Here is a 26,179-nt window from a genome sequence, read left to right on the forward strand (position 1 = left end):
CGGGGGGGAGACGGGGGGGAGACGGGGGGGAGACGGGGGGGAGACGGGGTGAGACGGGGGGGAGAGACGGGGAGAGACGGGGGGGGAGACGGGGGGGAGAGACGGGGGGAGACGGGGGGGGGAGAGACGGGGGGGTGAGAGAGACGGGAGGGGGGGAGAGACGGGAGGGGGGTGAGAGAGACGGGAGGGGGGGGGGAGAGAGACGGGAGGGGGGGGAGAGACGGGAGGGGGGGGGAGAGACGGGAGGGTGGGGGAGAGACGGGAGGGGGGAGAGAGACGGGGAGGGGGGAGAGAGGACGGGAGGGGGGAGAGAGACGGGAGGGGGGAGAGAGACGGGGGGGAGAGAGACGGGGGGGGGAGAGAGACGGGAGGGGGGAGAGAGACGGGGGGGGGTGTGTGAGACGGGGGGAGAGAGACGGGGGGGGGAGAGAGACGGGGGGGAGAGAGACGGGGGGGGAGAGAGACGGGGGGGAGAGAGACGGGGGGGAGTGAGACGGGGGGGGAGTGAGACGGGGGGGGGGTGAGGACGTGGGGGGGGTGAGACGGGGGGGGGGAGTGAGACGGGGGGGAGTGAGACGGGGGGGAGAGAGACGGGGGGGAGAGAGGCGGGGGGGAGGGAGGCGGGGGGGGAGGGAGGCGGGGGGGGAGGGAGGCGGGGGGGGAGGGGAGGCGGGGGGAGGGAGGCGGGGGGGAGAGAGGCGGGGGGAGAGAGGCGGGGGGAGAGAGGCGGGGGGGAGAGAGGCGGGGGGGAGAGAGGCGGGGGGGAGAGAGGCGGGGGGGAAGAGAGGCGGGGGGAGAGAGGCGGGGGGGGAGAGAGGCGGGGGGAGAGGCGGGGGAGAGAGGCGGGGGGAGAGGAAGAGAGAGGCGGGGGGGAGAGGAGAGAGAGGCGGGGGGGAGAGAGAGAGAGGCGGGGGGGGAGAGGAGAGAGGCGGGGGGGAGAGGAGAGAGAGGCGGGGGGGAGAGGAGAGGGAGGCGGGGGGGAGAGGAGAGGGAGGCGGGGGGGAGAGGAGAGGGAGGCGGGGGGGAGAGGAGAGGGAGTCGGGGGGGAGAGGAGAGGGAGGCGGGGGGGAGAGGAGAGGGAGGCGGGGGGGAGAGGAGAGGGAGGCGGGGGGGAGAGGAGAGGAGGCGGGGGGGAGAGGAGAGGGAGGCGGGGGGGAGACGAGAGGGAGGCGGGGGGGAGAGGAGAGGAGGCGGGGGGGGGAGAGGAGAGGGAGGCGGGGGGGGAGAGGAGAGGGAGGCGGGGGGAGAGGGAGAGGGAGGCGGGGGGGAGAGGAGAGGGAGGCGGGGGGGAGAGGAGAGGAGGCGGGGGGAGAGGAGAGGGAGGCGGGGGGGGAGAGGAGAGGGAGGCGGGGGGGGGGGAGAGGAGAGGGAGGCGGGGGGGAGAGGAGAGGGAGGCGGGGGGGAGAGGAGAGGGAGGCGGGGGGGATAGAGGCGGGGGGGAGAGAGGCGGGGGGGAGAGAGAGGCGGGGGGGAGAGAGGCGGGGGGGGAGGGAGAGAGGCGGGGGGAGAGAGAGGCGGGGGGGTGAGAGGGGGGAGGGTGAGAGGGGGGAGAGGGGGAGGAGAGAGGGGGGAGAGAGGGGGAGAGGGGGGGAGAGAGGGGGGAGAGGGGGGGAGAGAGGGGGGGAGAGAGGGGGGAGAGGGGGGGAGAGAGGGGGGAGAGGGGGGGAGAGAGAGGGGGAGAGAGAGGGGGAGAGAGAGGGGGAGAGAGAGGGGGAGAGAGAGGGGGAGAGAGAGGGGGAGAGAGAGGGGGAGAGAGAGGGGGAGAGAGGGGGGGAGAGAGGGGGGGAGAGGGGGGAGTGGGGGTAGAGGGGGGGAGAGGGGGGAGTGGGGGTAGAGGGGGGGAGAGAGGGGGGGAGAGAGGGGGGGAGAGAGGGGGGGAGAGAGGGGGGGAGAGAGGGGGGGAGAGAGGGGGGGAGAGAGGGGGGAGAGAGGGGGGAGAGGGGGGAGAGAGGGGGGAGAGAGGGGGGAGAGAGGGGGGAGAGAGGGGGGAGAGAGGGGGGAGAGAGGGGGGAGAGAGGGGGGAGAGAGGGGGGAGAGAGGGGGAGAGAGGGGGGGAGAGAGGGGGGGAGAGGGGGGGAGAGGGGGGGAGAGGGGGGGAGAGGGGGGGAGAGGGGGGGAGAGAGGGGGAGAGAGGGGGAGAGAGGGGGGAGAGAGGGGGGGAGAGGGGGGGAGAGAGGGGGGGAGAGAGGGGGGGGAGAGAGGGGGGGAGAGAGGGGGGCGAGAGGGGGGGAGAGAGGGGGGGAGAGAGGGGGGAGAGAGGGGGGGAGAGAGGGGGGGAGAGAGAGGGGGAGAGAGAGGGGGAGAGAGAGGGTGGGGATATATTTCAAAGCCATAATCACAGCAACAGCCTCTACATCTGTAAACATTGAGTTTTTCACGGAATAGAAGGCATCACATTCTAAAATAAAAATTCTTCTATCTCCCAAGTTGGCTCACAGGACAGAGAGAGAGGGAGAACCATAACATATAGCAGAGCCAGGAGGAGAGCAGTCAGACGTAAGTAATAACCCATGTCACCGAGGGACAGCAAGAAAGAGGAGAGGAGAGGAGTGTGGGATGGGAATGCAACCTTGGCATGAAGAAAGTGCTGAAACAGCTTGGAGCCCTGAGCACGCCATGCACGAATTCACAGAATTCTGAAAGAGGTTAGAGCCCTCATGGGGGAAGAGCGGCAGGGGGGGTGGCGGCTAATGACAGTCTGCTAAGTCTGGCAAAGGTTGCTCTGGGGAGTGATTTGATTAGCAAGTTCCGTAATCTTTATCTATTTGCTAAGTTACCCACTCTTTGTATTTTTGAGGGCAGTGGGGAAGTTTTCAATTGATACAGTAAGGCATGCACAAACATTTTTGCAGTTTTCGGTAACCTAAGTGAAAAAGGCAGTGTCTACAGGTTAGCCAAGGAACAGTGTTATCAGCTATTGCACCCATTGGTTTCTGGTTGTATTTGGTCTACATCAGTGCAGCCATGATGGATGGAAGAAGTTTTGGTGAAGTTCAGCTTACAGTTTGTAGATATTTTACACCTGCTCACGTAGAGCAAGAGTCTATTCATATTCACTACATGTGAGCGTGAAGTGAATAAGAACACTCAGCTGAGTATGTTAAAAATATTAAATGTAGTGTCCATGCATTTTGAATTCCCCACGGGAATTGATATTATTATAATGCACTTGAGGGGGCCTTTGCCAAGCGATACATCACGAGTGTTGGGGAGGCCCACCTCCTTGCAGGAGCTGGATGAAGTAGCCAGACAGGTGAAGAATGTTAGACACCTCAATGAGCAATGAGAAACTGACATCAATAAGTAAGAGATATGCACACCATTGGGTAACGGAGCTAATAACAGTTTCTCATTTCAGATCCGGTTGTATTAACCATCTTAGGTGGGACTGTCAAGAGGTTCATAGTTACCCTGGAGACAATTCCTGCGGCAGGCAGTCCCAGTAATGTGCCATATATGTCAGAAATGCTCTCTGGAACTAGTTTTGCAGGCTAATGGGTTCAGCAGGCTGAAGAACAGTGGCAGGGCAGAACATTACTGTCAGCAGCTAGGTGAGGTGGGTAAACACAGGAGTATTGTCTATCAACACCCAATGGAGGAGTTTAGCCTTAGCAGTTTCAACAGGGAATGGGAAGGGGGATGTACTTAGTGACCACTGTGTGTAGAGTCGTAATCTTAGTCATATACTTCATATTTTAATATTTTGAGAAAATATTTACTGTTTTCAGTGAATGGTTCTACCAGATTCTTCAGTTTTCAGTTAACCTTAATCCAAAAACTTAAATCTAATTAATGTGTAGTAGCAGATGTGACTTTTCAAAACGAATGCCACATGTAACATTTTCAGGCTTTGGATTATACTTAACACATAATTAAACCTTTAAAAAGCATGTTGAAAATGGAAAACAATAAAATTTGTAATTTTTCTTATTTTTTGCAGTGGTCTTAACACCAAGAATTTAAGACATTTCACCTTATTTACACCTAATTATGCTGAAATCAGGCAGACTATTGCGTTCATTCTGAAAGTAATTTGTCTGTTTTATTGTTGTTGTGGTGTTCAACGAAAACTGGTTTGATGGAGCCCTCCATGTTTGTCTAAGCAGTTACTTAGTACCTGCCTAATTACTGCAACCTGAACTTGTTTCCTGTAGTCAAACTTTAACTATTCCTTGAGGAAACACAAGATGTCTATCAAACATATTCTTTTTAGTCATGTAGTCCCATAGATTTCTATTTCCCAGATTCGATTCAGTAGCTCTTCGTTACTTATCTGAGATACCCATTTCACCTTCAATATCACATTTCGAAAGCTTCTATCCACTTCTTATCAATTCTGTTTATTGTCCACAATTCACTTCCCTATTAGGCTGCACAGCAGGCAAATTAATTCAGAAAAGAAACTGTAATACTTAAATTTACAGGCAATGTTAAAATATATCTGTTCTTTCAGAAAAGCTTTTCTCTATCTTATGAAATTTCTTGTAGAGATTATGATGAACTTTGAAGATAACACTAACATTATAATACCTGCTCCTCAGTTCTCCTGTTAAACCGTCTTTACCTAACAACTTCCAGGCTTTCTAAACTACTAATATTATTTACTTTATTTCTCAGTCCTCAACAGCTCTGCTTCTACTTTAGGCACGTTACACAGCTCTCAGAATGATTTATTCTGCCATTTCTCCATAACAGCAGTAAGTGAAATATTCAAGTTGTTTTTAATTTTGTGCAGTTGGCTACACTTACAAACAGACAGAAAATATTCATGTTTCCACAGAAATTCTGAGTCCAGAGATTTTGAAACAATTCCTTCTATCTTAGCAAATGAGCAGAAGCATTTTCAAGAGAGAGGAGGGGGAAATCGGCTAACTATATCTCTATAAAGAAAGAGAGCAATTGGGTACAGACAAGAAATGCAAAAACAGAACATGACCACCACAAAGGGAGAAAAGTACTACTCACCACATTCAAAAATAAATCTAACAGTAATGAAAGTGCCCTCTGACTGCCTATAGTCTACCACAGGTAGTGGCTTCATCTTATCCCTCTGCATCTGCATTACATCGATTACATCCTTCATCTTACGTTTCACACCGCCACCACCAAGCTGGAAAAAAAAATTAACAACTCATGAAACTCTCACAATACAAAACGATACTTTAACTATTTACCTATAACTCGTGTAAGAAAATAGTTTTAAAATTCACCATCCCCACAGACACTAATCACAACTTTTGGACATAGAAGTTGACTATTTACAATATTTACGATATACAACACATCCAATGGTATAGCGGAAGAAACTCCAAACAGCATTATACAAGAAACTAATATTGTATGAGAGCCAACAGCATTATACAAGAAACTAATACTGTATGGGAGGAAAAAAATAATTTCTGTTGCTACTTTCTTTTTATGAAAATGTGAGAAATTACAGAGTTGCAACTTCTGCACTAAGATACAATGTGACATCATGATCGCAAATAGATCTGCATCTGAACCTATAATTGTTTTTGTGATGGGAGTATTGCAGGTCAGATCCAGTAAAGTATTTTTAGTCTTGTGGTGATTGCTGAACAAAGAATGGCAGCGCAATAAAGTGAACAATTTCACTGCTGAAAAGGCTTGAAGGTCATGCGCAAGAGTTTCCATTTGCAGTAACACAGAAGAGGAACTACAGAAGTTCAAATACATGCAAAACTAACTCTAAACAGTGAAAAATATCAATTTTTGACAATATAAAGTAATTTGATGGATTAAAAAATCTAATAATGAAGCAGTGGCAGGAGACCACACATATAAAAAAGGTTTCACATATGCAAGCTTTTGGAGACTGTGGCTCCTTCTGGCAGAAGGGTCGAAGGGGTAGGAAGAGGTGTGAAGGGAAAGGACTGGAGAGGTTTAGGAAACGGGGTAGAGTTCAGAAAACTCACCCAGAACGCCATCTCGTCGTCATCCTGCCCGGTAAGTCTCCCCTGACCAGGGGTTCTGGGTGACTTTTCTGAACTCTTATCTCTTTTCCTTAACCTCTCCAGTCCTTTTCCTTCACCGCTCTTCCTTCCCCTTCAATCCTTCTGCCAGGGGGAGGAGCCACTGGCACCGAAAGCCTGCATACATAAAAGATTTTTTTGAATGTGTGTTCTCCTGCAGTCACTTGGTGAATAGATTTTTTGTCTATACAATTAGTTATAACTCTAAACTGTGACCCATTAAAAAGTCACAAAGTATCTTCACCACATCAAGCCAATAATTTGATGATACTCATACTTACAATGTGGGTCATTTAGTGCCCTCAGAAGGTTACACATATTACAGACAATGTCAGTCTCATTTATTAAGAGTCAGCAATATTGTTGGGTATGAAATACATGCAGGCAACCACCTATTTCTCTGCTGTAAATTCTTGCACACTGAATGTCTACGTCATCACATGATGACCTGACTTTAATGTCGTGTCTCAACAGTTTAAGACACGAAAAGAGTGGAATGGTTGATATTAACCACAGACTATACTGACTAACTTCATATGATCTTCTGACCCACGCAAAAGTATTAAGGTTATAATGTAATGAGTACACCAAAAACTGACCAATGGGCACATTCCTTGGAGAGGGCATGAGTTTAGGAAAGCAATGCGACACCATGTTCCTAAAGACTCAGAAGCAGGCAGAAGGTTGTCTGAAATGGTAGCATGATATGAGGTGAGGTGAGGTGAGGTGAGCGATCTGCTGCTGTAGGTGACATCAGTGGGATGCAACAATGCGTCTCAGCAACCACATGCGGTCTGCAGCACCACGTCAACCTCCCATGGCCAGTAAGACTTCTACAGCCATTGTGGGGAAATTCTAGCTACTAATAAGAGTGAAGTCAGCCCTTATTGTGTAGCCTGTATGAGGAAGAGTCTCAACTGTAAAACTGGTCCAATTCAGTGTGCCACAGAGAGGGAGGACCTGCTACCATTCTGGGGAATGGATTCTAACTGCATAAACTTGCTAAGAAATAAATTAGCCATGGTCAATAACTTTATTGTGCTGGTTCAGAACTGTTTTTGATGGTTACTTAGAATATAACATTCAGATTTATTATTTGAACTCCTGATTTTTCTTTCATCTGTCTTAAATATTACAAACTAAGCACTAACACCTTTCTTATCAAATGGTGTCAGGTGAAAGATAAGACAAGGTAGGGAATGACTTGCCATCACCACATCGAGAGCAGCATTCTGAAGACTTCAACTAAGTGGACATTATAAGTACCTACAACTTTAATAACAGTCATCCACTTGAACAGTTATGTCTCGGTTGTCACTTGTTACTGGAGTCACAAATACTCTCTGCACCAGTTTGTGTGAAAGTTTTAATTACTTCTGTCATTATTATGTAAGTGAGGGCTACACTTTTTCCACAAAGTCCAGGCTTGTATTTTAGCACTGCTGCTGTGTAAATTGCATACAGAGCCTGGACAGGAGGAGTGGCTTTAGTGTACAGAGAATCTCCACGAGTTAGCTGCAGCTGACAATACAGTGAGAGCTAGCCGTGAGAGGGAAAGTACCAGACACTAGCTGTCCTGAACTAGGAGGTTTTGTACATTTTTACAACCCTCAGTGAGGAAACAAGAAATTTCCAGCTGGCTCTTTAAAGAATGCCTTTCAAGTACTGCAATATTAACAGGGAACAAGCTTAGGTTAGAACCATGATACTTGAAGAGAGGTAATACTACGAAATTTGATATGCTTACTATAATTGCAGCCAGTAGAAAACAAGCAAAGATAGTAGGCGGCCAATATCATTTGGTTCAGTACAGGGGGCAAACAAGCAAGGTTAAGTAATATGGGCCTCACTAGCAGCAACTGCGAACTGAAACTTAACTGTATCAAAACAAGCAAATCAAAGTAACAGACTGGTTACAGAAGCTGATCACATTCTTGACAATCCTTAGTGGACAGTGTGATGGAGTCTTAGTTTAACTGGCACCCATGACAGGACACACACACACACACACACACACACACACACACACACACACACACTTCGAGATTGCAATGGTGGAATCTATGAATATAGGCTTAGGATTCTTGAAGAAGGGCTTGGTTGCCATGAATATGGGTTTAGAAGGGATATTCGAGACAGTTGGGAAGAAAGTGAAATCTGTTAAATTTGAATGGATGAAGAATGACATTTGAAATCACTTTATATGGACAGATAAGCAAAGCAGATGAGAAAGTAACCATCAAAATCAAGAACATTAAGGAAGAAACGAAAGACAATCTAGAAAAAATTGATTTGCGAAAATTATTCTGAAATGACAGAGGAAGTAGCTAGTATTCTGAAGACAACTATGAAGGACAGAAAATTTAGGGAACAGATCCCCTGGAAGCGAAGAAAAAGTACATGAAGAAAAAGTACATGAAGAAAAAGTATAATCACCCTTCACTGATGATGTCACACTGGATTCAAGCCAATGGCCAGATATTATACACAGCATTAACTAATAGGCCTATGTGGGAACCCTCTGGGTAATTACTAGACCCATATATACATAAGGTCTTTTTTTCCCTTTATTAGAGACATTTTTGTTGCTTAATTTCTTTCTTTTTTCCTTTTAATTTCCAGCTTGACCCTAAAGATACGGTTTCATTTGGGAAGTGTTACATCAAAGCCTTCTTATATCTTAGTTGCCATGGTAATAGTAAATAAACAAATCCTTTTATTACTAAGAACACTAACAGTAGCAGAAAGTTGGTAGTGTATGGTTGTAAAGAGTCTGCATCCAAACGAATATGTTTGCCTCAGATGCCAAGGCTGTATGGGAGGGAACATTTGACATGGAAAGGATGGCAACTGTCAAAAAGTAAGTACTGTTGTTTGTTGATAGTTTGAATGCGGACAGAAGTGTGTAGCTGGTCTTCGGTGAGGATGAGATCAACATCAAAGAAAGTAGCATGTGATTTGGAATAGGATCATGTGAAATTTAATTGGAGAAAGTATTCAGAGATTCCAGGAATTTTAGCATGTAAGCCTCACCATGAGTCCATATGGCCCCCTCCCATGCCTGTTACGCACAATACACTTAGCTTCTCACTCTTATTAACTCATGCACGAAGTTTTAGTGGTAATCTCTGTCTTGCATATTACCCTGCCTTGCACCTTTAAGCTCTCAGGTTTTCAAATCTCATCCAATGCAGTCCCCAACAATCAGTCTTTCCTTTTCATCCCGTACAGTGTCTGCCATGACCTGCAGTTCTGGGTGACTTTCCCAAAATGTAGCCCTTTTCCTATACCTCTCCAGTCTATTTCCTTCACCCTTCACCCTTCGCCCTTCGCCTTCAACGCTTCTGCCCGAAGGAGGAGCCACTGGTTCTGAAAGTTTGCCAATCGCAACAGACTTACGTGTGTGTTTTGCTGCCACTTAGCGAGTAATTTTTTATCTGTTCAATTAAATAATTTTATCAATAATTGTTTTCATCTTGCATTTCTCTGGAACCCAAACTGAACTTCTCTGAGGTTGTCTTCCACCAATCTTTCTATTCTTGACTACTGAATTAAACTGACTGTTCAGAAATACTCACACCCATCAGCATCTACCTTCTTTGGAATTTGCAATATTACACTCTTTTTGAAGACTGAGGGTACTTTGCCTGTCTCACATCTCTGATGGAATAGTTTCGTCATAATGTGCATTTTCAACTTCTCGCGGCGTAATGAATAGTCCATTAAATTTCAAGCATGCAGCCACGCAAATACAATTTCCTCAACTGATATTTTGGCCGCATATTGTCCGGCCATCCTCAGAGTGTCAAGTGTACATAAGCCAGCTATCCTCTTAGAGGTAACATGTTTTGTTCCTCAAGATGCGCAGTCAGAACCAAAATGTGATCAAACATTGATAATTTGCAATAACAGTAGACATGACCACTCTGTTCACTAACATCTCATCTCATAAGGTGCAGCCACAAGATTCTGTTTTTCTGTTCAGATTTGCCTGGTGCAAGACTTTCCAACTGCGCATCATGCGCATTTTTGCGTACATAATTTCCTGGAAATTTAGGCTGTATGTATATAGCGTTGCTTCCTGGCTTCAGTGGGAATCTTTGCACTTTTTAGCAGACAACGAGCAGCTGGGGATCATGCGTCTTCAAAGGGACTATGCTTAAATTTATAGACGATTACATACAAAGAAAAGTCGTACAGAATGACACTTCTAAAGATTATTTGAGCAAACATTTGAGATATGATGCCCAGAGCATCAAGTGAGATACAAAGTTTCCAGTCACATTACTTTAAAGACTAGGACATTGTTAAGTTTCGCAGTAGGAAAACTGGGAAGAATAAGCCAGAAATTTATGAAAAATGTATATGAAAATTGTGGACGAATATTCATGCTTTGGTGACTTAATAGGTGCCCCACATCTGAACAAAACAAATAATGGGCTATGTTTAGCTAACAAACATGTACACACAGAAATGAAGGGCACTGTTGAAGGAAAAAAAAATTTCAAAACCACCTCCATCCTAGTGGACTCTGGTGTCAAGTACTGCAACCAACTTTCTGCTACTGATAGCGTTCTTAGTAATAAAAGGATTTGTTTATTTAATATTACCATGGCAACTAAGATATAAGAAGGCTTTGATGTAACACTTCCCAAATGAAACCGTATCTTTAGGGTCAAGCTGGAAATTAAAAGGAAAAAAGAAAGAAATTGAGCAACAAAAATGTCTCTAATAAAGGAAAAAAAAGACCTTATGTATATATGGGTCTAGCAATTACCCAGAGGGTTCCCACATAGGCCTATTAGTTAATGCTGTGTACAATATCTGGCCATTGGCTTGAATCCTGTGTGACTTCATCAGTGTAGGGTGCTTCCAATCCTTCGACTATATTGTATTGTATAAGTAAAGTTGTTCACACAATTTTAATCATGAAAGATTATAGGTCGTGTAGACTAATTGGGATTGGGGGGAAGGAATGAAAGAGGAAGCCGCCTTGTAGAATTTTGCACAGAGCATAACTTAATCATAGCTAACACTTGGTTCAAGACTCATAAAAGGTTGTATACCTGGAATAATCCTGGAGATACTAAAAGGTATCAGATATATTATATAATGGTAAGACAGAGATTTAGGAACCAGGTTTTAAATTGTAAGACATTTCCTGGGGCAGATGTGGATTCTGACCACAATCTATTCGTTATGAACGACAGATTGAAACTGAAGAAACTGCAAAAAGATGGGAATTTAAGGAGATGGGACCTGGATAAACTGAAAGAACCAGAGGTTGTAGAGAGTTTAAGGGAGAGCATTAGGGAACAATTGACAGGAATGGGGGAAAGAAATACAGTAGAAGAAGAATGGGTAGCTCTGAGGGATGAAGTAGTGAAGGCAGCAGACGATCAAGTAGGTAAAAAGACGAGGGCTAATAGAAATCCTTGGGTAACAGAAGAAATATTTAATTTAATTGATGAAAGGAGAAAATATAAAAATGCAGTAAATGAAGCAGGCAAAAAGGAATACAAACGTCTCAAAAATGATAGCGACAGGAAGTGCAAAATGGCTAAGCAGGGATGGCTAGAGGACAAATGTAAGGATGTAGAGGCTTCTCTCACTAGGGGTAAGATAGATACTGCCTACAGGAAAATTAAAGAGACCCTTGGAGAGAAGAGAACCACTTGTATGAATATCAAGAGCTCAGATGGCAACCCAGTTCTAAGCAAAGAAGGGAAGGCAGAAATGTGGAAGGAGTATATAGAGGGTTTAAACAAGGGCGATGTACTTGAGGACAATATTATGGAAATGGAAGAGGATGTAGATGAAGACGAAATGGGAGATAAGATACTGCGTGAAGAGTTTGACAGAGCACTGAAAGACCTGAGTCGAAACAAGGCCCCGGGAGTAGACAACTTTCCATTAGAACTACTGATGGCCTTGGGAGAGCCTGTCCTGACAAAACTCTACCATCTGGAGAGCACGATGTATGAGACAGGTGAAATACCTTCAGACTTCAAGAAGAATATAATAATTCCAATCCCAAAGAAAGCAGGTGTTGACAGATGTGAAAATTACCGAACTATCAGTTTAATAAGTCACAGCTGCAAAATACTAACGCGAATTCTTTACAGACGAATGGAAAAACTGGTAGAAGCCGACCTCGGGAAAGATCAGTTTGGATTCCGTAGAAATGTTGGAACACGTGAGGCAATACTGACCTTACGACTTATCTTAGAAGAAAGATTAAGAAAAGGCAAACCTACGTTTCTAGCATTTGTAAACTTAGAGAAAGCTTTTGACAATGTTAACTGGAATACTCTCTTTCAAATTCTGAAGGTGGCAGGGGTAAAATACAGGGAGCGAAAGGCTATTTACAATTTGTACAGAAACCAGATGGCAGTTATAAGAGTCGAGGGCCATGAAAGGGAAGCAGTGGTTGGGAAAGGAGTGAGACAGGGTTGTAGCCTCTCCCCGATGTTATTCAATCTGTATATTGAGCAAGCAGTAAAGGAAACAAAAGAAAAATTCGGAGTAGGTATTAAAATCCATGGAGAAGAAATAAAAACTTTGAGGTTCGCCGATGACATTGTAATTCTGTCAGAGACAGCAAAGGACTTGGAAGAGCAGTTCAACGGAATGGACAGTGCCTTGAAAGGAGGATATAAGATGAACATCAACAAAAGCAAAATGAGGATAATGGAATGTAGTCAAATTAAGTGGGGTGATGCTGAGGGAATTAGATTAGGAAATGAGACACTTGAAGTAGTAAAGGAGTTTTGCTATTTAGGGAGCAAAATAACCGATGATGGTCGAAGTAGAGAGGATATAAAATGTAGACTGGCAATGGCAAGGAAAGTGTTTCTGAAGAAGAGAAATTTGTTAACATAGAGTATTGATTTAAGTGTCAGGAAGTCGTTTCTGAAAGTATTTGTATGGAGTGTAGCCATGTATGGAAGTGAAACATGGACGATAACTAGTTTGGACAAGAAGAGAATAGAAGCTTTCGAAATGTGGTGCTACAGAAGAATGCTGAAGATAAGGTGGGTAGATCACGTAACTAATGAGGAGGTATTGAATAGGATTGGGGAGAAGAGAAGTTGTGGCACAACTTGACTAGAAGAAGGGATCGGTTGGTAGGACATGTTTTGAGGCATCAAGGGATCACAAATTTAGCATTGGAGGGCAGCGTGGAGGGTAAAAATCGTAGAGGGAGACCAAGAGATGAATACACTAAGCAGATTCAGAAGGATGTAGGTTGCAGTAGGTACTGGGAGATGAAGAAGCTTGCACAGGATAGAGTAGCATGGAGAGCTGCATCAAACCAGTCTCAGGACTGAAGACCACAACAACAACAGACTAACATCTTTGGACTCGACAAATTTGCAAATTACATAGACACCATTACTTCTGTCAATATTATGTAAGTGAGGGCTACACTTTTTCCACAAAGTCCAGGCTTGTATTTTAGCACTGCTGCTGAGTAAATTGCATACAGAGCTTGGACAGGAGGAGTGGCTTTAGTGTACAGATAATCTCCACGAGTTAGCTGCAGCTGACAATACAGGAATGAAGTTAGTTAACCTCCACATAACGACTAAGATCGTCCCCTAAGTATTTCTCAGTTTTGGAAATAACTATTGAAATGCTTTGTCTTGAAACGTGAAATAAATAGTTAAAACTGGTATATACATCGCCAGTTGCTGCTAATGAAATGTTATTGTCAGCCGTATGGCGGCTGTTTCCCCAAGCAGAAAATTCAAAATTTCGCTGTAACTTCCATCTGAAATTTACAAACTAAACATTGTCACTTTGCAGTTCTCGTACCTCTGTCCTCCACGTACTTCTTTCCTACACTCGTGTTTGTGTTTTCATTTTCTGTCACTTCTTTTTCATCACAACAAATGCAGCACAAGCTCCCAAGCAAAGAAGGGGATCCATAACATGCTGCTTGCACATCAAGGCAAGTGGAGACGAGGATATCCATGCTTTTTTTTCCCACAAGTTTTGTGCATGCACTTTTATTTACATGCATCTGGGATTAAGCACAAAGAAAGAGGCATCGTGTGGTTTTTGGAAACATTAGAGCATATAAAAAATTCAGATCCTATGCAGATTATGTTTATTGCCAATGTCATATCATGTAACAAGCAGCTAGCGAATGGTGAAAACTATATACAGCTCAGTAATAATTACATCGTGTGTTCCTCCCCTAGCAATTGCGCAAACCTCAATAATACGATAAAGTTACTAAAAGAGTTTAATATGGAACTATTGCTCCAAGGCTTATCAACAAATGAACTTTTTTTTTTCTTACATTAGATTCAGTTTTTGTTCCATTGATACAAAAAAATGGGACGATTCTCATGGGTGTGGAACATGTCAGAAAATATAACATACAAACATAAAACATTTGAATATAATACTTACTACCCTGATCATTTGTCAGGAGATTGTCGAAATAGGTGAACACAATGCGGTAAACTGGAATAACTAATATTTACAGAATTAACATGCTGTCAGAATGAAACAGTGTTATGCACTATTAATAAATTTACCATAAACAAAATACCTAATCTTGACTGTTGTGACTAAGTGCTGTCAAAACTGAAATCTGAGACATTTTTACTTAAGCTGACTTAACAGTCTCTGTTAAGATATTCATCTATAGAGTAGGAGTTGCCTATCAAAAAGTCTTTCAAACTTTGTTTAAACCATGCTTACCTGAAACCAAGTTTTTAATGGTTTATGGCAATTTATTGAAAATGCTTGTTCCTGAATATTCGACCACTTTTTGGACCAAGGTAAGTAATTTTAGGTCTTTATGCGGATTGTTCTTATTCCTAGTATTGATAGATATATTACCTGCAACGAATTTCAGTAAGGAATAAATAAAATGAGAAGCAGTGGTTAGAATACAAAGTACCTTGAACAGGTTTCTACATGATGCTCTTGAATTTACACAACAAATGATTCTTATCACATGCTTTTGCACCCTAAAAACTTTTCCTCCGTTTGATGAGTTACCCCAGAATACGATCCCATATGACATAATAGAATGAAAGCAAGCAAAGTATGCAAGTTCTTTTATGTTTATATCTCCTACGTCCTACATCATTCTCACAGCAAATACAGACTTGTTTAGGCGCTTAAGCAATTCTGTGGTACGCCCTTCCCAACTGCATTTATTATCGAGTTGTAATCCCAGATATTTAACACTGTCAACCACTTCGATCTGCATGTCTTCATATGTTATACATATGCTGGAAGGAAATCTCTTACAGGTTCTAAACTGCTTATAGTGGGTCTCCTTAAAGTTTAATGACAGTGAATTAGCTTTAAACCACTTATTAAGTTCAGTGAAAATTTGATTAGCAGCTATTTCTAAATCTGTACTTGACTTGCTACTTATTGCAATGTCTGTATCATCTGCAAACAAATCAAAGTTAGCATCTGGCAACGTAACAGATGAGAGATCATTAATGTACACAAGAAAAAGCAACGGAACCCAAGATGGAACTTGAAACAACAAATTCAAAAACTAAGTAAAATTAAACTAAAAGAAAAATAATCAATACCAAAATAATATCTAATCATATTCAAATCTGCATATGAATAAACACAAACCATAAAAACAAAACTAGACAAAAACATTAAAGAATGAAGAAGAGGAACACCACACTTAATTAATTCCCAATTGGATGAAGACTGACTGCTTACTGCACAGCTATTTTGCAACGACACCCTTTGTTTCCTGTTAGATAGATAAGACGCAAACCATTTTGCAGCATTGCCGGCGACACCATAATATTCTAACTTACTTAAGAGAGTGCTGCAGTTCACACAGTCAAAGGTTTTTGACAGGTCACAGAAAATGCCAGTAGCCTCCAATTTATTATCTAATGAATTAAGTACATTCTCACTGTAAGTATAAAAAGCTTTCTCTATCAGAATCCTTAAGAAATCCAAACTGTGACTTGGACAATGTATTATTTTCAGTCAGATGCTTAAGGAGACACTTTAACACAACGTTTTCAAATATTTTTGAGAAAACTGGCAAACGTGATACTGGTCGATAGTTCGATGGTACCTCTTTATCCCCCTTCTAGTAAAGACGCCTAACTTCAGCATTTTTATTTTTAGCCAGTCTGGAAACGTTCCACTGATTGATTACACAAATAATTTAACACAGAACTAAACTCTCATGAGCACTCTTTAACTTCGTTGATATGTTATCATACCCACTGGAATAGGCCTACTTAGATTTTAAGGATTTTATGATGGATGCTACTTCTGTGGGAGACGTGAATTATTTGTAAACACTGGTCTCAGATAGGCCTACTCTATTGCACTGTTCATCAAACCTGATAACCCCAAGCTGTCACTAACAGAAATGAAGTAGGCTACTTGTTTCAGAGCTGTTCGTAAATAGTAGATACAGTCTCCTTTTTGTCCCACATGATATCTTTATTCCTTGTGTAATCCATGGTTTACTTTTTGGTCTCTGTGTGATTTGAGTTACCTGTAGGCAGTGCTTTTTTTCTAAAAAAAGTTTTAGGGTACCTCCGACACTGGATATAATGCAGTGACAATTACTTATAACTAAAGCATGGGATACACCCGTCTGCTTTTAGCCATGACGTCATCAACATGTCGGAAAAGAGAGAGAGAGAGAGAGAGAGAGAGAGAGAGAGAGAGAGAGAAGAAAAAAAAGTGGTATCGGACTCTTCAGTTTACATCACCTCAAATGAATCAAAGTTTGTTAGTTTTCTGCTCATCTATCACGTCCAACTTAAAATTCGCAACGAAAGACAGGACACACTGTAAAACTTCGCACAACCGACAAGAACAGAACAGCAAGTGCAAACGAATAAAGAACAACAGAATAAAAACAGCAATGAATCACGAAGGATCATGGTAGCGGGACCACAGAGACATCTATCGGTAGCTCGGTGTTTGAGCGTACGCATATCCGTTTAGCACTACCATCGCCCACTATTAGCGGGCGAGGGCACTACACACTTGTCGAACTGGCTGCCAGCAATTCAGTTGTTGAGAACGGTCGCCGCAGCTTCGAAATGCTTGAAACAGTCAATGACATCGTTTTTCCCACCAAAAACTGCACTGGTATCATTCCGTATTGCAATTACCACCACAAAAAAATGAAATAAAAAATTTACATCCGTGAAACAAATCTTTGGCACTCTTCCAAGTTCTCAACATCGTAAGAAAATTACTTTTTAGACAAAAAAGTTTAGGGGTACGCATCCCCCAGAAAAACAGCACAGCCTCTACGGAAAAACAATTTTCAAAAGAGGAGGTAAGTTTATTAATGAATGCTTTGCATTTTCCTCTTGAGTCAGAAGTATTGCAGGCTAAACATCTATCCAGTTCATGTCTTTGAGCAATTTCCTGAGTTCCTCAATTTTTATTACCCTCGTATACTCAGATTTAATCAATTTCATATCCTGACATGTTTCAACATTTAACACAAGATGTGGCATGTCATGAATCAGGTAGCCCATTTACTACAGGTTGTGTGATAAGACTTTTTTCCCTAGATTTGTCTACAAAGATATGATCAATAGCAGTCTCAGAGCATTTCCATATCCTAGTTGCAAAGTTCACAGTAGGAACTAAATTGAATGATAGTGTTACTGATTGCAATAACTGTTCACTGACAGAACTTTTCAACAAATCTGCATTAAAATCACCAGCAACTACTATTTCCTTGTTTTTTACCATGAGATGGGACAAGAGAGATTCCATTTTTTTAAGGTTAAAATTTCCAATGGTTCTGAGCACTATGGGACTTAACATCTGAGGTCATCAGTCCCCTAGACCTTAGAACTACTTAAACCTAACTAACCTAAGGACATCACACATGTCCATGCCCGAGGCAGGATTCGAACCTGCAACCGTAGCGGTCGCGCGGGGTTAAAATTTCCTGAAGGTGATCTGTATATACCTACTATTATAAAGGACTTATTATGAAATACTACTTCTGTGGCACAGGCTTCTAAGTTTTGCTCTGAGCAAAAATTTATTAATATCAGTATTCCTGAAATCAAAACAGTTTCTGACAAATGTAGCAACTCCTCCTCTCTCCATATTTTCTCTACAGAAGTAAGAAGCTAACTTGAATCCTGTAGGATTTAACATACCAATACCAGTGGTCACATGATTTTCAGAGAGGCAGATTATATCACGGGTCAATCCATTTCAAATCACCCAGGCGATGTTGCTCAACATTTTTGATTTTCTTTATTTTTTTTATCGTGACTTCCCTATAGACAGACACTGTCTTAAAAATTTTTATAAGTCATAGTTTTTTTCTGGCAGCCGTTTTTACAATGGCGGTTGGGCAAATTTTAGTGGAAATCCACGTTTGCGGAAAGTTTAATTTGCCAAGTTATTTTAAAAGATATCAGAATAATTCAAAAACCAGTGTGCTCAGCATGAAATGAACTTCAGGCATAATTTTTTTAAATTTTTCTATCGTGCAAGAGAGTCACTCAAACTCTTTCTGTAAAGACTCTGAAAAAATTTATCAATCTTCACTTTTTAAGGCCTTCAATTTTCATGAAGGAAGAGACACTCACTAATAATATGTTATCTCTGTGTTGTGTACTTACATAACTACCTGCAGTAATAGTTGCAGTCCTGAGAATGCACTCCTGTTTTTTCTAGAGCTTTTCAAAAATGGCCAAAACCCTTCTAACGTCAATTTTCGCAGGTCAATATGTAAAAAGGGACTGAATGAAAACAAGTAAAAATTTTACAGAATGTTCTTTATTCTCATGGGAATATCTCACAAAAAAATTATGACAGACTCAACCACATTAAGAGTAATAGAGCAGCAAATTTCAGTAAAAACACTACCCCTCTACATGCTCGTGCAGTGCCAAGTTAGCAAACAAGGGCTTGAACTTATTACAGTTGACATTGGTCAAATGATGTTTAAGTCATTACTTACAATAAGTGATCAAATATTTCTACTGTTAAATAACAATGGGCAGAGATAACAATTGGTAAGAGTTCTAATTCTTAAAATTAACGGTACATTTGTTGTACTACACATGCGTACAGTATACACATAATAATGTTTCTCCATGTATACAGATTTAAAACTTTAGTTTTAACTACTTGCCAGCTGCAATTTTAATTAGGGAGTCAAACAAACACGATATTTCATTGCATAGTTTATCAGTTATGTTGTGTGTTCTACCAGACACTTTGTGAATTCCATTGGAGTTACTTTTCATATTACTTTCTTTGCAGGACCCGAGACAATAAACAAGCGAATAAGAGTTTTGTAAGTGTGGATCTGAAGTCTCCCATCTTCAACTGTTTTCAAGAATAGTAGATTTTTCAAGTATTGAAATGAGTTGTTTTGTGGGTGAACTAATAAGTGAACAGTGCCATAAACAACACTACAAGAAGAAAGTGCATCAAGAATTAATAAGAGTGAGTGACTTGCCGGCTGAAGAACAATGTTTGTTAAAATTAAGAATTTCGAAAGAAATTTCTAATATTTGTTATTTCCACAAAGATAAATATTTAGACAAATACAACCACATTTTTGGTAAAAAGTGTTGTGACCCATTTGGTACTCACAAAAAGCCAGTTAAAAATGGTTTGCGTAAAATACTAGTTGAACACCTAAACAAAAAAATGAAGTGGTTGAGGATGATCCTTTGCATCAAGTAGAATCAATCTGTGAAACTTTGGAATTATCTCCTTTACGTAAAATAACAAAGCTCAACAAAGGCCAGCGACTATCAGCTTTACAAATAAAAACTGATAAAATTACAAGTGTTGTCAAGCGAAAATTGGAAGAATCTTTCCATAATGACTTAGATGCTCAGAATGGAAATAGTACAGAAAATGTACAAAGTGAGTATGATGTACTTATTACCAAAATGAAAGAAAAATTCAAAGTTTCCAGTAAAGATTACAAAATTAAGATAATTAGCCTCTTGCCAAGATCATGGCCAAAGAAAAAAATAATCGAGGAATTTGGTGCATCTGAATACATGGTGAAGTTAACTAGGCATCTAGTTATGGATCAAGGTATCTTACCACATCTTTTGAAAAGACAAGGTGCCAACAAAATAAACGAAGTTGTTATTAATAGTGTTAAAGAATTTTACAAGGATGATGACAATAGTCGCATGTGTCCTGGTAAAAAGGAATGCGTTTCAACTGTGATTGACAATGTTAAGGTGCAGAAGCAGAAAAGGTTAATTCTTCTCTCGCTGAATGAGCTCTACAGCCTCTATAAATAAAAATATCCAGATAACAAAACTGGCCGCTCTATGTTTTGTGTTCTACGACCAAATTGTTGTGTTCTTCCGGGTTCATCAGGAACTAATACTGTATGCGTTTGCAAGCATCATCAAAACACAAAGCTTATGATGGAAGGAGCAAAGCTTAATGCAAATTATAAAGACCTGATAGCTTTCATGGTATGTGATATTGATAATGACAAACGTATGCTTGACATATGTGAAGGATGTCCTGGACCAGATACCCTACTTGATATCTTAAAAAATGAACTTGACATCTTGCCTGATGAAGTAGTTTTCAAATAATGGGTACACACTGATGGATTTGAGCTTATTACACAGGTAATGCCCAGTGAGGAATTTTTACAGTCTCTTGTCGATAAGCTGGTGCTTTTAAAATTCCATCACTTTATCTCAAAAGCTCAAGCTCAATATTTTAAGGAAACAAAAGAAAACCTGAAAGAAACCCACTGCTTAGTGATTGGTGATTTTGCATAAAACTATACATTTACAGTACAGGATGAAATTCAAAGTTTTCACTGGACTAATGCACAAGCTACACTGCATCTGTTTGTCATCTACTTTAAAAAAGAAGTCGTGTGTTGCAAATCTATTTGTGTAATTAGTGACCACCTAGAACATAATACCACGACTGTGTATGCATTTCCACATCACCTCATTAGATAAATTAAGAATATCATACGTAATGTTGAAAACATAATCTACCTTAGAGATGGCGCAAGCAGCCAGTACAAAAAAAATAAGAAAAACTTCATTAATATCTGCCAACACAAAAATGATTTTGGTTTACCAGCAGAGTGGAATTTCTTTGCCTCATCACACACAAAGAATTCTTGGGATGGGATAGGCGGAACAACAAAAAGAGAAGTAACACGAGCTTCCCTTCAAAGACCTTACACAGACCAGATCCTGACTCCACACGATTTGTTCAAATACTGTCAACAGAATATTACTGGAATTAGATATATATGTTTCTTCAACTGAAATTGAACAGATCAAAACAAAGCTGACAGAGATTTGATTGTTGTTTACCATTGAAAGGAACAAGAAGCTATCACAGATATGTTCCCATAAGTGACAATCAAATAAGATGTTTTGTTACTTCCAAAGGCTCCAACTTTAATGATAATCAAACTTGAATACTTTTTACAAATGTATCATCTTTTACAAATAACGATTCTGTTGTTTGTATGTATGATGAGAAGTGTTGGCTTGGAAAAACTGAAGAGAAAAGTGAAGATAACAATGATATTTTAGTGCATTTCTTTCACCCTTCTGGTCCAAGAACTGCCTTTCAACTTTCCAAAAATGACACTGCTTGGGTGCCTGCAAATAAAATAGTATGAAAGCTGACTCCACTGGAACTCACAACAGTGTCTGGTAGAACACACAACATAACTGATAAACTATGCAATGAAATATCGTGTTTGTTTGACTGCCTAATTAAAATTGCAGCTGGCAAGTAGTTACAACTGAAGTTTAAATCTGTATACATGGAGAAACATTATTGTGTGTATACTGTACGCATGTGTAGTACAACAAATGTACCGTTAATTTTAAGAATTAGAACTCTTACCAATTGTTATCTCTGCCCATTGTTATTTAACAGTAGAAATATTTGATCATTTATTGTAAGTAATGACTTAAACATCATTTGACCAATGTCAACTGTAATAAGTTCAAGCCCTTGTTTGCTAACTTGGCACTGCACGAGCATGTAGAGGGGTAGTGTTTTTACTGAAATTTGCTGCTCTATTAGTCTCAATGTAGTTAAGTCTCAGTCATAATTTTTTTGTGAGACATTCCCATGAGAATAAAGAACATTCTGTAAAATTTTCACTTGTTTCCATTCAGTCCCTTTTTAGATACTGACCTGCGAAAACTGACGTTAGAATGGTTTTGGTCATTCTTGAAAAGCTCTAGAAAAAACAGGAGTGCATTCTCAGGACTGCAACTTTTACTGCAGGTAGTTATGTAAGTACACAACACAGAGATAACATATTATTAGTGAGTGTCTCTTCCTTCATGAAAATTGAAGGCCTTAAAAAGTGAAGATTGATAAATTTTTTCAGAGTCTTTACAGAAAGAGTTTGAGTGACTCTCTTGCATGATAGAAAAATTTAAAAAAATTATGCCTGAAGTTCATTTCATGCTGAGCACACTGGTTTTTGAATTATTCTGATATCTTTTAAAATAACTTGGCAAATTAAACTTTCCGCTAACGTCGATTACCACTAAAATTTGCCCAACCGCCATTGTAAAAACGGCCGCCAGAAAAAAACTATGACTTACAAAATTTTTTCAAACAGTGTTTTGTGAATGCCTGTCTATAAGGAACTCATGATTAAAAAAAAATCAAAAATATTGAGCGACAAATATTATTCATATTGGGTGATTTTAAATGGATTGACCCTCAACTGGTTTGCTCAACCTTCATTCTTCAACACAAATAAGCAACTCATTAAGCTTACCCCTTAGTCCTCAGATATACTGATGCAACAAGGATAACTGACTTTGTGCTATGGCTGAATTACAACTGGATGAATCAAATTTTCCTGTCAATTTTTGAGTATCTCTAGTCTCAATCACAGGCTGTCTGCATGAATTGTATACATTAAAATTTGCTTTCTGCCTGTCTATTTTATCAATGTGAATGTCATTTTCAGCCTTCTGATCTGTCTCTCCTTTACCATTTGTGACAGTGCCTGCCCCCCCCCCCCCCCACCTTATGTTATTTGCTATTATCCCAGACAGATTTCCCTTCCCTTTCCTGTTGAGGTGAAGGCCATGTCTAGTGCAATCCCTACTGCTGACAGGGTCAACGGGAAGCACACCGATATGAGACCCCATACCCACTCCAAGCAGCAATTCCACCTCTAAATTAACTCTCCTAATAGAAGAGTTTAAATGAGGCCAGTCTTGGCGACTAAGACGAGACAAGGCCAGCAGCAGTATGTTTTGTTGCTGAAGATATCTTCATAAGGTCGCTCTCAATTTTATAATTAGAGCTCCTATCTATTCTGTTGCCCGACCCACCCACTATTACTTGGGAGTCTTGCTTTGTGAAGTCTTTGCAAAGGGAACCTACATCCTCTATCACCTGACCAAGACTTGCACTAGGCTTGAAAAAAAAACTTGTGCCCTGGTAACCTGACCCTAGTCTATCCTGCAACAGTCGGCCAACACCTCTACCATGTAAACTATCATTCTCTTCTCAACTAAGGAACCAATTTATTTAGAATAACCAAATACAATGACAAACAGCAAGCAATCTACGCCATTGTCTGCATACAAAAATCAAAACCAATTTAATAACAGCTTCAGTACAAATCAAGTCCATGTGCCTACAAAACAACCAATAATGTGTCATATGTCTCTTAATTACAGGGCGTACAAAACTTAACAAACGCACGATGTCCGGGTAAGTAATATAATAACGGAGGAACATCCAAACATTAAACAATAGCCAAAATATTGTACACGTACTATTTACAAGGCTGTAACAACAATTATGATTCATTTCAAATTTATTTTATACCTGTATCTTAATCCAAACTTAACCTTCCTTGCGTTTCCCTTACACGCACAGTCCACACTTCGCACCAAGCTTTATAAACAAACAACAATCAAAATTTATACACGTCAAAGATAGCACTACTTTAACGGGTACCACCTTTGCGCCAGTAAGTAACTGGCACGAACTTATTCGGCTGCATGCACACAGTTAACACAGACATAGGCGAGCTACAAACCTATTTCACTGTACTGGTAGACTTGGCCACTGTTTCTATGTTTCGATATAGTGTATCGATACGTGGAACTGTTTCAGTGTTTCGGAACGGCTGTGGTTCACTGTTTCAAAACAGTGGTGTTTCATTCCGTCCCTGTCTCGGATAAGCGGACCAGATTCGATCGCGAGCCAGACACATAAACTGTATCGTTGTTTCAAAATAAGGCTGTTTCAGTCCGCCTGTGCTTGGAACGGACTAATTGTATCGAAACAGTGATGTTTCATTCCGCTCTGTGTCGGACGAGATTCGGGCTCGGCAGTGGTACTGAAACACAACATACCACTTCATGAAACACTTTCAAGAGTGTCGAAGTCTTTTTGACAAGCAATAGCATGAAGCTTAAGATATCCGAAAATACAGCTTCGTTTCTATGAGTGTCCTATTCCGAACATCATTGGCGTAACATCATGCTTTATAAACACTAACCAAACAATAAAACAACGCATACTATTCACATTCAAAATAAATAAATATGTGAAAATCATTCAGTTAAATTACACTTTTTTTATAACATATGCTTCTCTGTTCATGTACAGTAATCATATTAAGAAACGCAAGTAAGCCTACAACATTTTCAATAAAAAAAGACGTAGAGTGACAGTTATTGTACATATTCATAAATTTGATGTAGGTATAATTGCAAGCAATCTGTTTGACATATCACTGATAGTGTATGATGAACGGGAAGGGCTGGCATGCATGGTGAATTTATAGTAACGGTTCGAAACACCTCGAAAGACAAAAATTTTATGTTATATTTTGTTATTTATTCGAATTATTTGGCGTTATTTGTGAGTCTATAGTCACTGTGCCTATTATCCACAATGATTCCCTTTGTGTGCATGGAAATTAGCAGGATGGGTATATTACCCATACTAGCGGAATGTGGGAATCCCAGTAGCATATCCGTTGTTTCTGCAGTTCGCTCCCACCTCCAGATACGTTCGTCGTGGTTCCTCTGTCTTCAGCTATGGATGTTCTTAGCCAATTGAAAAGTATGAAAGTCACACGACACGAAAGCAGCGCATTTGCTGCATGAAATACGAAACTGCCAAGACGCCTAAGTGATAGATTCATACTTTCTGCGACATGATTAGCGCTCTCGCACCTCGTTTCTGTTTATATGGACATACTTATAGAGTAGACATTCAAGGTGATAAAACGTATAGGCCTATTAGATCACAAAAGACAAACTAGCGTATCGAAACATTACATTGTACTGTTTCATTTGTTTCGAAACAGTTACGTGTTTCAGTTTGCCCATCTCTATGTACTGGTCACAATGGTGGCAAGCATTCCTTGTGGTGTATTCCCATCGACTCCAAAGCTATTTGCCGTAGAGCATTAGCATCGCCTACCACGATATGTCGAGTGGTGTGCCTCACTATTAATACTTCAGGTTAGAAGCAAACGAAAAGAGAAGCGCTATCATCTTTGATTGATGAAAACATGCGTTAGGAGACGTGGCAGAAATAACCTATAACCTACTACAAAGCTGAATTTGGAAAATCTAACTTCACTAGGATGTGATCCTCCGATTTTGAAATTCGGGAGAATGTTAGTTAGTTACTTTCATTTTTCATGGATTATTTTCCCCGATAACTCGTCATGATGTGTAATGAGTCATTTTGCATTCATATTTCTCTGGCATGTGGTGCCATAATTCGCTCAAAAATGGACACAGACTTCAGGAAAGAAATTCGAGGCAACGAACTCTTACCTCTGGTCTCCACAGATATTTATCAAAGAGCGCGCAAGATTCTAAACCCGAAATTTTTTTATACTGGATGTAACCAATAATGGCAATTTCACACTGGGCATTACGTCACATTACTTCAAAACATTCCACAATGCATTTCAGATTATACCATTCACACAGATCGCTAGCCGGCCGTCACGTCACGTCACGTCACGTCAAGGTTTCTCGGGAAGAAAGTTTGTAAGGTGGCGCCGTCTCCTAACATCGAAAGTGAACTTATTCTCGCCCTACTCGCTTAGAGTAATGGATCTTCTGCTATTGCTTCTTTGTAATAATTATTTTTTATTATTGTGCTTTGTTTTAGTGATAAATTCTAAATGTTCCATGGTGACCTTC

At 41.2% G+C, this 26,179-nt stretch overlaps 1 protein-coding gene across 3 annotated transcripts in view; it reads right to left on the reverse strand.

Moving 5' to 3' along the window:
- Positions 1 to 24,041, reverse strand: part of LOC126262928 (cyclin-Q) — a 59,435-nt gene extending 35,394 nt beyond the window's left edge. Inside the window, exons 1-3 of one of the 3 annotated variants that reach the window (XM_049959853.1) lie at positions 23,832 to 24,041; positions 5,937 to 6,110; positions 4,966 to 5,110 (exon numbers count right to left, since the gene is read on the reverse strand). In XM_049959853.1, the coding sequence (XP_049815810.1) occupies positions 4,966 to 5,110; positions 5,937 to 5,948 (157 nt within the window). In that variant the 5' untranslated portion in view covers positions 5,949 to 6,110; positions 23,832 to 24,041. Of the gene's footprint in view, positions 1 to 4,965; positions 5,111 to 5,936; positions 6,111 to 14,708; positions 14,732 to 23,831 lie in introns of those variants that run through there. The other 2 variants (XM_049959854.1, XM_049959855.1) reach the window with 2 other exon arrangements.
- Between the last annotated feature and the right edge of the window lie 2,138 nt (positions 24,042 to 26,179).

This window comes from Schistocerca nitens, chromosome 6 (genome assembly GCF_023898315.1).
Source record: "Schistocerca nitens isolate TAMUIC-IGC-003100 chromosome 6, iqSchNite1.1, whole genome shotgun sequence".
Taxonomy (NCBI): Eukaryota; Metazoa; Arthropoda; class Insecta; order Orthoptera; family Acrididae; genus Schistocerca; species Schistocerca nitens.